Source organism: Nematolebias whitei, chromosome 6 (assembly GCF_014905685.2).
Source record: "Nematolebias whitei isolate Nwh7 chromosome 6, NemWhi1, whole genome shotgun sequence".
In the NCBI taxonomy this organism is placed as follows: domain Eukaryota; kingdom Metazoa; phylum Chordata; class Actinopteri; order Cyprinodontiformes; family Rivulidae; genus Nematolebias; species Nematolebias whitei.
In genome coordinates this window covers 27,054,536-27,067,099 of record NC_056503.1, presented here as the reverse complement: position 1 = coordinate 27,067,099, position 12,564 = coordinate 27,054,536, and the positions used below count along the sequence as shown (strand labels likewise).

Below are 12,564 nucleotides of genomic sequence, written 5' to 3'. Positions count from 1 at the left end.
CCTTCATGCACAAGAGTGCAGAGGATCCCTCACTGCAGCTAGAAACCTGGAACAAGCCTCCACAGGTGAGACAGCAACGCAGGTGACTAATGCTAATAACATTTAACACTTTTCATTTAATATAAGTTAAAGTGCTATGCATATCATATGGCTGTTAATGAATATATGTCACCAGCTCTTACAGCTGTTACACAATTTTTGTAGCAAATAATCCTAAATAAAGAGGAATATGTTCTGACAAAGGAAAGTATATAAAATATCGGTATCGGTTATAGACCAAATAAGTTTTAACATATTGGATCGGCCAAAAAGCCAATATTGTGCATCCCTAGTTTTGTAAATAAGTGCAATTAGATGTTGAAGATAATTTATCAGTCTGCTGTGGCAGGTGCAGATCTGTTGTGCTGTGGTCTGCTGGTGTAGCAGCATCAGGCCCAGAGATGCCAGCGAGCTCAACAAACTCATCAGCAAAGCCTGAATAATCATGATCAGGACTTTTTTTTTTTAATTCAACCGTTATTTAGACAGGTATATCCCATTGAGCCTCGAGGACTCATTTACAAGAGAGACCTGATTTACATAGGAGACAATTGAGTCAGTGAGGGACAAGAGGTCACTGAACAAGCTGATCTCCATCATGGATGATCCATCCCACCCCCTTTGCGACATCTAACAGAGACAGAGGAGCTCTTTCTCCAACTGACTCAGCTCTGCGGTCACAAAGAATGTTTTGACAAATCTTTCATACTGTTCATTTCACTGTACAACAGCTCATCTCTAGCAGGCAAAAATCACTGGTTCTCTGAGAAGAATCTGCCTATATTAGTTGTGAGTATGCAGCCTTACTTACCTGTCGACCATCCTGACCCACATTGGTCTGGCCTCTCACCACAGTTCGGATATCGTCGTCGAGACGGCTGTCAAGTGTAAAGCAAAGTAGTATCATTATTGACATACTGTATAATCAAGAAGACAACGAATATATTTACATTTTAGATAAAAACTCACTGAATCTTGAGACGGATTTTGTTTACTACGTCATCAATATTAGCCAAAGACTGATGAGGAAAAACAAAGATTGTTGTCAGCAAAATAATCTTTTTTTTCGCATAAACTGTAAAATCTTAATGTTATCAACATGTGAAACCTTTTAGGCAGATAAAAAACAAGTCCTACCGTTTCATGTGTTTTAGTTTGACCAAATATTTAGTAACTTATTCAATTTCATCCTTCATTTTGTATAGAAATGCACACTTTATTCAGTCTAATACACCAGAGATCAAATAAACGTGCTTTAGATCCTACAAACCTGCTATAGCCATCAAACTGTGACATGCAAGGCACTGGAAGATGTTGAATTATACAACAATCAAATACATGCAGTTTAACTGACTACTAATGATTATAAACAAATAGAGTTACAGTGACCCCTCTTGGAAATTAAACATACACGAGACACATAAATATATAATTGAAATGTACTAAATCAATATTGGATTAATAGTAAAAAACTTGCAGCTTTTAATAAAATAAAAACAATCTACAAACAAAGGGGACGTGGATGTGGGGATGTGTGTGTTTAGGGCTGAAACTTATAGAAAATGTTTTATCAAGTTTTTGGATCAGAAATTAGTAAATATAAAAGTATCCAGTAGCCCTGATAAAAACCTCTATAAGTACATGTGTTTTGATTTCGGGTAATGGTGTTCAAGTTGGTAGAGAATCTTAAGAGATTAAAAAATAATTTTCATTTAAACTAATGCCTTTATAGGTACACCTTAAACAATATCTGCTACACCCACTGACACAATTTTCACAATCAATCTTCAATCAGTTTTTTAAAGCTAGTCCAGATTTGGAAAAAAACCACGGTTTATCTACACATGTTGCAAGCATGTATATGCTCATCTATAATGGCTGGCACACACACATGACAACAATCATATATGTGCTTTGTGCTAAAATTTTAGATGCATCTCAAAAAAGTGTCTGAAGGAAAAACAAAATCTAGAAATGAAAAAATAAATAAACTGGCTGAATAATTAGACACACTTCAAAGAAAACTGTATTTTTTAAAGAACAAAAAGATTAATTTTATTTAGTTTTTTGCAGCAGTGAAGTTCTGGAAAGTTCAAAAGAAAGCAAATTAAACTTTTTTCTTTTATAAAAATGTCATACAACAACTTTTTTTTCTATGCTTAAAAGGTTTCAGCTCGAACTGAAAAAAAAATAAAAAATCAGTTGTATAAAGTTTTCAATCATAACAGCTTCAATATGAGGCAGCACGGTGGCACAACTGGTACAGCTACTGCCTCTCAGCGAGCAGGTCGCTCAGGTTCAAATCCCGGTCCAGGCGCTCCCCTCCGGTGGTGGCCCCCCCTGCCGCCGGTGCATTGGCAGCTATTGGCATCTGGGGCTGGGTGGTGGGGTGTGTGCGGGCCCACCCTGGTGGCTGCCTGCCAGGGCCTGGGTGCCCTGGCGGGCCTCTGTTAGGGGGTGGTGTGACCTCGGGGCTCGGTGTCCATGGCTGGATCCACTCTGGAGGGGCGGGTTGCCGGCGGGGCCTGTGGACTCGTCGCTGCAGCCTTCTGGGGTTTCTGCATTGTGGTTGCTGGGGATCGCCCGGGGTTTCCCTCTGCTTCTCTCTGGTGGGGTGCAGTTGTCCCTGTCGGGGGACCCCTGGAGTTCCGGGCTTGGGGGCCGCTGTAGGTCTGTGGCTCCGGTCTTCTCTGTGTTACCTTCGTGTCCTACGGGGATGGGTTTATGGGTCCCCACATCCACTATAGAACATTTTTATAGAGAAACCTTACAGTGATAAGCATGCTCACACAGGTGTTTAGATTCAGGTGTTTATCAGATACACACTCAGTTGGGTTGTGGAGGCCACTAAATATATCTTGTATTACCAAGTACTGTATAAAATACTTTCTAATGATGTTATAAGTATCATTATATATGTTGTTTGTTGTGGTTTCTCAGTTTTGTCTTTTTTTTCCTTTCTGCAGGTCTAGAGGCAGACATCAATGATGTTGATTTGTGTTCTCTTTATCCCTCTCTCTCTCCTCTATTCCTATCTCCTTCTTTACCTTTTAACCCTTCTCTCACTTTTCTGCTGTTTTCTTCTTTGTTTTTCATCCCCGTGTCCATTACATCTGGAACAAACCCAAAGCAAATTCTAATTAAGTTTTCTTTATATATCAAGTGGAGCATTAAGGTCAGCCATAATGCTCTGCTTGTGAAAGCAAATCTGTTGGGCCTCACCTTGACACTCAGACAATAATTCTGAGTGCCACAGAAATGCCGGACAGGACAGGGGGGGGGGGGGGAATCCCGGTCCGGGGACCCTTTTGCATGTTCTCTTTGTGCATATGTGGGTTTTCTCTGGGTACTCCAGTTTTCTCTCACAGACCAAAATCCACAGACCAAATTCATGCATGTTAGGCTGATTGGTAACTCTAAATTGTCTCTAGGTGTGAGTGAGAGAGTGAATGGTTAATTGTCTCATTTGTCTCTAGGTGTCCCTGTGATGGACTGGAGACCTGTCCAGGGTGTCCCCCGCCTCTCGCACAGTGATAGCTGGATATGGGCACCAGTGACCCTTGTGACCCAAAAAGGAAGAAGCGGGTAAAAGTTAATGGATGCATCAATATGTTTCTTATGCTTCTCGTCTTTTGCCTTTTGTTATGACAACCTGTAATTCCCTCATTAACAACGTGAATCATGTACACACAGATAACTTCTTTTTATAAAACGTGTTTGAAAATTAAGTACCAAAATGAAGACAACTAGAAATGAGATGATCAGAAGGAGATCAAGGTAAGCTGTTTAGAATACAAGTTATGAGATGAAGGATGATGGATATACTGTACTGGGCAAAATACGTTGAATATGAAGCCGTGAGGGAGGAGGAAATGAAGAAGACCACAGGAAAGATTCACAGGTGTGACAGACAAAAACGCTAGGGACAGGGTGAGATGGAAGCAGATGATCAGCTGTGCCCATCACTATAAGGGAGTAGCTGAAAGATTCGAAAACTAAATAATTAATTCATAAACTAACAATCACTGGGTCTTTTTCGTCTATACAAAAGAAATACATTAAGCAGTACAGTAAACAGAACTGGTTTAAGTGGGGAAAGAATATATTCAAAACCAGTAGAAAGCTTTGGTTATTATAGTTTGTCTATGTGGGGGATAAAAACTGAATACTGATACATAAAACAAATAAATACACGACCCAGTTCTTAATCAAATGAAGACCAGAAGAAGCCACTGTACCTGCTCGGTGGGGAAAAGTGTGTTGATATATTCTACTGCATTGAAGTCTGCTCTGTCCAGTGGGTCCTGGCTAGGGAAAACCTTTAACAAAACCGAGAACAACTCCTTTAAATGGGTAAAAATTAGTGAAGATTGCCAGATTCCACTCCAGTCCTCAGACAAACCGTCTAGTCAGTCAGAAGCTGGTAGTATTGTGACGTCCTCCGTGTTAGCATTGTCATTGATACGTTCGTTAGCAAGCTAACAGCGGCGTTAGCAATAACTAGAACATTGAATTTTAGAATAAAAGCAAAAAGACCAAGCGGCTACCTGTTCAATAGCTAATTGCACCTCTGGGGTGAGATGCAAAATAGCCTCCAAATCTTCAGCAAACTCAAATTCTTCTTCCTCCATCATTGTCAAAACAAACACGGAGCGAGCTGTCTCACTTCCTAGTACGGTGAATTCTGGGATATTCAATGATGTCACAGATGTGTTGCATTTAGGGACAGTCAAAATTTTTAAGTCACTGAAAATACAGTGAGGATAAAATCAAGAATCAATAAAAAAACGAGTCGTAACTACGACTAGATAAAGTTTTTTGTTCATAAATGTAGATTTTTTTTTTTAAAGGTGAATCCAAATTTATGTCATTGGGAAAATTACTTGAAATCTTTTTGTGAGTTTCTTAAATTGGTTAAAAGTAATTCTGCTCTTCAGCTTTGTTCAATAACTTTAATTTGATATAAGCCTCTACATTTGTTCCTTGTTATGTATTTTTTTTATTTTTCTGTATATTTTTTGAATGTATATAACTCAACCTGTGAAATTTAATTGAAGCCTTGTATTACTTTTTTTTTTGCCTTGATTTGTTTGAAAATTGTTCATAACAAACAAAAAACAAACTATGACTAAATAAAGACCACATCACAAAGGAGTCTGCTTTATAATAGATATTTTGGCTTTCCATCCATACATACATTATCGTTACCCATTTATTTATTTTTGGGGGGATCACGGGGGTCACTGGTGCCCATGTCCAGCAGTCTGTGCGAGAGACGGGGAACACCCTGGACACGTCACAAGTACATCACAAACAACCATTCACTCTCTCACTCACACCTAGGGACAATTTAGAGTTACTAATCATCCCAACATGCGGGTTTTTGGTCTGTGGGAAGAAACTGGACCGAAGTGCCTGGAGAAAACCCACGCATACACAGAGAGATCATGCAAACTCCACCCGGAAAGGCCCAGGCCGGGATTTGACCCAAAGATCTCCTTGCTGAGAAGCAACAGCTCGACCAACTGCACCACCGTGTTGCCATCTTTTGGCTTTTACCTATTTTAAATGTAAAATGTTTTTTTTTTTTTTCTGTCACACAATACATTTTTCTACCAAATGTTAAGTTTGAATATTTTCCTCATATTTAAACAAATGAAAAAAATATGCCATTTCATTATTATTATTTAAAATTTGAATGGAAGCTTTTACATTTTAAATGTGTTCCTTTATTTCTTTTTTTGAATAAAAAAAACAGCAGCTATAAAAAAAATCCCACACAAAGCACCTATACTTGTATAATACAACCACAATCTATAAGGTTGTGTCAGAAGTGTTGTTCTTTTCTCTTCTGCTGAGGTTTAGCTTGTTTAGTTGCTTTAGTTGAGGTGAGTACTCCTGGTAGGAAACTGGCTCCACTCTGAAGGACCAACCCTGTCGTTAAAGGACCAGCAGCACCTCCTGCTGTCACAAGAAACAACAACATAAGGATTCTCCCAGAAGATTTCTACAGCTTTATGCTGTTCTGCTGCTATAACTATTTTTGCAATAAAAAAAAAAAGATTATGTCATAGCCTAAATGTAAACTCTGTGACCTCACAGCAACAAGGTTGCAGGCCCACCTTCTGCCTGGCGCCTCTGTGTGTGCAGTTTTCATGTTCTCTCCATGCAACCCTGCACGGAAAAGCAGGTATGGGGGAAAAAAAATGGATGTATAGATGGATAATCTTAGCAAATTGAAGTGGGGTAACAAATGTGCTCATTGGGCTGCAACATAAAATGAAGACTAAACACAATTTTGAAAGTTTTTGTTTATATCATTATAAAACAATCAGCTAAAATCAGAATCCCTCAGCAAACACCAACCCTGGGAGTGTTCCTGGCTTAACAAACCAGCCTGGAAACAGCCAGAAACCTCAGTGACCCCCCTCTGCAGGCCACACTAGCACACCTTAATGCACACCGTGCAGCCAAAGCTGTTAAACTGTTGCAGTATCACTAATTAGCCAGTAAGGACACAGAGAGGTGTCAAAAGTGTCATGATTATCTCTTTGAGTCTCTTGTTTAGTTATGACATAATTGCAACGCAACCATCCAAAACAAAAACATTATCTCTAGATTTGGTTCCTACAATACTCAGTTGGCTGCCATTAATCACCCAATGTAGTGCGTGCACCTGTTACACACATTTGTTTAAAATCCAGGTTGCAGGATTTAAGATGTTTGTTTGGTCTTGTCAACATTAATGCAATGAATAAATCACAAAGAGAAACAAATGAGACGATAACCAAAAACACAAGAATTCACTTTAAACAAGCAGGATAATATTTTCAAGCAGTAAGATTAGTGTGGGTGTATTTTTTATGATGGTAATGATAACAGATTCAACAGAACCCAAGGATTTTTTTATTATTATTATATACAAATGTTCATTAAAAACAGTCATGACCACCTGATGAGGTATAATTTAGCTAATTCTCATCTTAAAGCTTCGTTTTTTTAATCTCTCCTTTGTGGTCCTTAACTCTGTGGGCACAACATGTAATGAGAACCTGTGATTTTAGTCGTTAAAATAAAATGTAAAAAAAAAGTCAATTAAAGTGTCAAAATTAAATTTGATACGAAGCTTTAAAAAGCGCTACAATCATCCAGTTTTACCAGTGGATTTATCAGCTATATTTGTCTTTAGACGAACGAATGGGGGAATATAAAAAGCGTTGGAATGATGATTAATTCCAACCCTTAAATAAACTCAGATAGATTGCTGATGCTCCTGTAATCATCACAGAGGCAGAATAAACGTGAATGATTGGGTTGGTTTATTTGCAGTTGTGCAGTTCAGGCAGATAACTTTCTGTCTGATACAAATTATTTTATTACTCATGAGGTTTACAGGAAGTTTGAAAGGACAGTCTTGTCTCACAGTTAAAGATGTTAAGCTTTACTAATAGTTTTGAGGGACTGAGCTGCATTATTATTTATAGAATATCAGAGCAGCAGGCAGTAATATAATTGATGGCACAAAGTCTCATGAACCACTCGACAGACTAACGAAACTCTTTTGTAGTAATCACTGAATGTACAAGTACAACTGACCAACTTTGGGAATTAACCCACCACAGCTAATCAATCCTATCAAACAAAAAAATTATTACAACTCAGCAACTTTTAGAAATAATGAGCTAAAGTTTTGTGTAAAAGTAGCTGCGTTTTGTTCCAAACACACATTCTGAGCCTTAACAGATAACTTGAAACCTTTGTTTAAATTTGGGTATGCAATGTGATGAGCGATATGTTTTATTTTGTATATTTTAATGTCAAAGAATGTTACAATTTACTTTTGGATTCTTTTTTTTTTTTTATGTTTGCATGACATATAACAGTACATTTTTGAAAAGAGGAATGAAAAGGACGACGCAGAAAGCAAACAGTGCAGGAGTCCGTGTGCCAAGGAGGACGTCTTACTAAAGAGATCAGTCAGCTTCCTTGCATAAATCACTGTGCAAGAAGCAGAACAAAAGGATAAATCATGAGCACATATCAGAACATAAACAATGATCCTCCTTCATCCGATTCACACAAAAAATATATTTTTCATTAATCAGAACAAATTCTGTAGGATTCTTTTAGTTTGCCCCACTCCCTCTCAGCCTGTCTGTATTTGAAGGCAATTTTACATCTTTATCCTTTTTGTTTCACTTCTCCTTGTTTGCCTTACATGTACACTACTGTTTCTGTTTCACACAAACTGAGCATCCTGAATAGCAGCTGAAGAGCAGAATACTAGATGAAAGCAGCCAAATGCTGGCTAAAAGCGCAAAGTAGCAACATACTTGCTAGATGATCTGTGGCATTTTATTGTTTACTGGTGGTCAGGAGTCAGACTTTCAGCATGTGTCATCAATCTGCTCATCATCTCCACACTTCTTAAGGATCTAACCAAGTTCAGGCAGGTCCTCTGAGTCTGGACAATTTCTTTTCTTTTGTTGTTGTTGTTGAAATGTTTCATCCTTCATCCAAAGGACTTCATCAGTCCAAGGAGCCACAACAAACAGTCCCACAAGCAGCACACTCACATTGTTGGCCAACCAGTTAGATTGTGATAAGGTTGGTTAATGGTTTTGAACCACTTTGGCCATGGCTGCCTCAGAGGAGATAACGGGGGAGAGGGCGGACTCCAGAACCCATTAAACTGGTTGACGCACTATGTGAGTGTGCCGCTTGTCCTTGGACTGATGAAGTCCTTTGGATGAAGGATGAAACATTTAAACAATAACAACAAAAAAGAAACCATCCAGAGGACCTGACAACTTTGTTGGATTTTTTACTTGGATTACTGAGTACTTATTGGGTACTTCTTAAGGATTTGCCTACCTTCTGTTCTCCGGTTTGAGTGTTTATTGAAAACAGTGACTTTAACCGACAACCTCTTGTGATGTCTGAGTTTCAGCACTTTGTTTCAGCTGTGGCTGGTGTTAAAGCGCTTTATAAATAAAGATGATGATGATGATGAGTTTTGAGAAATACTCACCTTTTTTATTTATTTCAGTGACACCATTGGTTCAAGTTACCTTGTTCCTTGGTTCTGTCCTGGATCTTCCTGTCAGTCTGGAACTCTCCGCCTGTAAGAGAAAGACATCTATGATGACTTGGACTCAGCCTTGCCTCCCACCTGCCTGTTTGCAAACAGAACCTGATCATCTCCGCTCTGGATCCTGACATTCCTCCTGAGCACAGTCCCACTCTCTTGCAGTTTTCCTTAAAGCCTGGATCAGATAACACCACAGTAAGGATTATTCTGGAACGTTCTGCTAATCAGAAATTTAAATAAAGAAACTCCTACTCACCTGTCAACCTCCTCTGCAGATTCTCTGGTCCCTGGCTCCGTCCTCAACTCTATTAATAAACTGACTTACCTTTATACTCCTGGCTTGTTGTGGATTTGTCAGTGTTCAGACTCGAGGTTCTGGTGCTGATAATGCTTACCAAAAATGACACTGGAAACCTAAAGTAGCAAAAAGAAAGTTAAATATTAAAAGTAGAAATTATAGGCCAAAACAGTGAAATTCCTGAAAAGGCAAAAATGAAACTTTAGCTAAAAGTTAAATATAACAATGAAACTACAATCTAATGTAGCAAAGGAGTAGATAAACATCAAAAGTAGCAGGCTAATGTAGGCTAATGTATCAAAAGGCTAGCCAGAAACTAAAATTTGGCAAAATTTTTAAAGTTATAAAATGCTAAATGCTACATTTATAAACTAAAAATTGCAGAACTGCCATTAAAAGTAGCAAAATAAGGTAAGTGTTCTAAAGCAGCACAATATAAATATTACATTTCTATGAGAAATTGTAAATAGTTGAAAGTCTAATATACAAAAAAAAAATCACAAGACTAATCTCTTGAATGAGCTGAACATTTAGTTATATGTGAATAAAAAGCACAAAGTATGAAAAAGTAAGAGTGATAAAAATTAAAAAATTAAAATAAGAAAACTCTTACTAAATCAGCAATTACAAAATATTAACATTCATGTAAGTGTGTTAGGGCACACGTTCAAGTAAGAGTGGGGCTGTGAAAACAGATGAGTGCTGGTGTTTTTCAAAAAACATTTGCATTACAGAGTATCCATGCAGTTTTTGTGTTCAGATACGTAAAACTAATCAGAAAACAGAAGCTATTCCACTGGTGGAGTACAGTAAGTTTCTTAATATTTCCATCTGTCTTTTTATTCCTCTAAAGTATCATTTTTGATTTCAGTGTCTGACAGAAATCAACAGGGTAATCACATGCTTGATTATGCTGTTCCCTTTTATAGTTGATTCTCTCTGTTGCACGCCAATTTCCTTTTTGTGGGAAAAATATATGCAGGTTTTTTTCGCCTCTTCCAGGAACTCTTTGGAAAAAGTGTATTGTGCCAGCTTGGTCTTTCTGATGTAATGTTCTGTCACAAATTTATCAGTAGGTTCTGTAGTATCATGATATGTGACAACAGCCAAAGAGCACACGAGTATGTGGGCTAATAGCCTGCCAAATGATATGGAGTGCTGTTTGTAAAGTTACACAGTCAAAAATTAACAACAATATTTTGGTTTATTTTGCCTTTAATAATAAAAAAAAGGTTGTTTTTTTCAGTCACATTTTCACCATGTTATACATATATTTATAAATGTCATAGTTAGAATAGAATAGAAACAGCCTTTATTGTCCCACGGATGGGAAATTCCAGTGTATCAGCAGCAACAGATAAAAAGATAAAAAGATTTCACACAAAAGTTAATAAATTGTTAATAAACAATACAATATATAAGAAAGAGAATAAACAATATCAATAGAAATAGTTCCAAATAGTTCCAAACTAAATACTTAACTTGCAAGTTAAATATTTAGCTAGAAAGCTAAATATTTATATAGCAAAGTTAAATATTTATGTCCGACCTAAATATTTAGTTAGCAAATGAAGTATTTATTTTGGAAATTAAATATTTAGTTTGGAACTATGGCATATGTAAATGTATGAATAACGTGGTGAAAATATGTCTGAAAAAAAAACACATTTTTTTCTTATGAAAAGCTAAATAAACCAAAATATTGCTGTTAATTTTTGACTGTGTAACTTTACAAACGGCACCTCATAAAATGAGGGCCAATTTTATATGTATTTTTTTCAGGCATTTTCTTAAAAACATGGACATTGTTTGATTCCAAAACCAGTGAGAAACTAAACAAATGGTGTTATGCAAAATTATAGAGGTTTAATAAGGTTTAATATTAGCTAATGTAGAGTTGTTTCACACCAGGTTTACATTTTTAGATAAGAGGTCATGGTTTAATTTGAGCCAAGTCAAGCCGGAACAGGATCCGAGAACTCTCTTATTTTGAAAGGGTGCATAACAGTTTGCTTGGATCCGGTAACTCTCAGGCTTAATAATAATGAATTTATGAACAAATTTGACTGCCTTGTGTAGGGATCTGCACCAGCCCTGCTCTGTGCACACAATTAATGACTCTCCAGGTGCTATGTATTTGGTTTAGTTAGTGTCTCACCTTTATATACTGAGCTCCCCTGCATCACAGGCAGGGGAGCATTAAGTGTCATGCCGGCACCTTCACGGTCGGCTTCTAGCGTCCTGGTATTCCTCGAGTTGTGAGTAATATTTCTGCCCTTTCAGCACTTTATGTTTGTTATTGCCTTTTTGTAAAGTAAACACCTTTTTGTGACACTGTTAGAGTCTGTTTGCATTTGGGTCTAAACTACCACCCAATCGTGACAAAATGCTCCCCTCACTGAGACCCAGCAAACAGCTCCCCGTTTTTTATTGTTTCTCAGATAAAACAGAAAGGACTGTGCATCAAGGGAGAAGAGAGTGGGACAGGAGATCGCCTCGCTCTTACCTGGCACACTCCAGGGCAGTTTCAATGCCCCCGATGTTTCCTGCTCCTGAGATGGTGAACCTGGCCCCTGATTTACCACCGTTGGAGGATCAGATGACACTTCCACATTTCCGTGGTATAATAACCCTTCTCCGTATTACTCATACGGACAGGGTCAAAGCCAGGAGGGCCCTCTTCGACGAGGTACTGAGGAACTGGACATGCTTCCCTGAGTTCTTCCATAGGCCTGCTGACTGGGAGATCCTTGCCTAAGCCTAGAAGAAAAAGGCTGAGATTGATCCCCTTGATGAGTCCACGTCCTCGGAGGGTCCCACGTCCTCAGCTGTTCTTGTGTCGGCGCCTACTCCTGTGCTCCTGAGGCGACAACTAGTCCTGCACCCCCTGGTCCGGTGCCTACTCCTGTGCTTCCTGCGCCAGCGGCTTCTCCTGAGCTTCCTGTGCTGGCAGCTCCTCCTGAGGTTTCCACTGCCACTGCCGCTGCCGCTGCCTCTGCCGCTGCCACAGCCGCTGCCGCTACCGCTGCCGCTGCCTCTGCCTCTGCCGCTGCCTCTGCCACTGCCTCTGCCGCTGCCTCTGCCGCTGTCTCTGTCGCTGCCTCTGCCGCTGCCTCTGCCGCTGCCTCTGCCGCTG

The 12,564-nt window shown here is 38.8% G+C and overlaps 2 protein-coding genes across 2 annotated transcripts in view; both read right to left on the bottom strand.

Annotated features, from left to right (window-relative positions):
• Positions 1-4,712, bottom strand: part of vps53 (VPS53 subunit of GARP complex) — a 41,802-nt gene extending 37,090 nt beyond the window's left edge. Inside the window, exons 1-4 of the mRNA XM_037677465.1 lie at positions 4,587-4,712; positions 4,278-4,358; positions 1,009-1,058; positions 851-917 (exon numbers count right to left, since the gene is read on the bottom strand). Coding sequence (XP_037533393.1) covers positions 851-917; positions 1,009-1,058; positions 4,278-4,358; positions 4,587-4,673 — 285 coding nt within the window. The 5' untranslated portion in view covers positions 4,674-4,712. The remainder of the gene's footprint in view (positions 1-850; positions 918-1,008; positions 1,059-4,277; positions 4,359-4,586) is intronic.
• The window catches only part of bcap29 (B cell receptor associated protein 29), a 375,732-nt gene that overhangs the window by 54,458 nt on the left and 308,710 nt on the right, over positions 1-12,564 (bottom strand). The gene's annotated exons all lie outside the window — the stretch shown is intronic.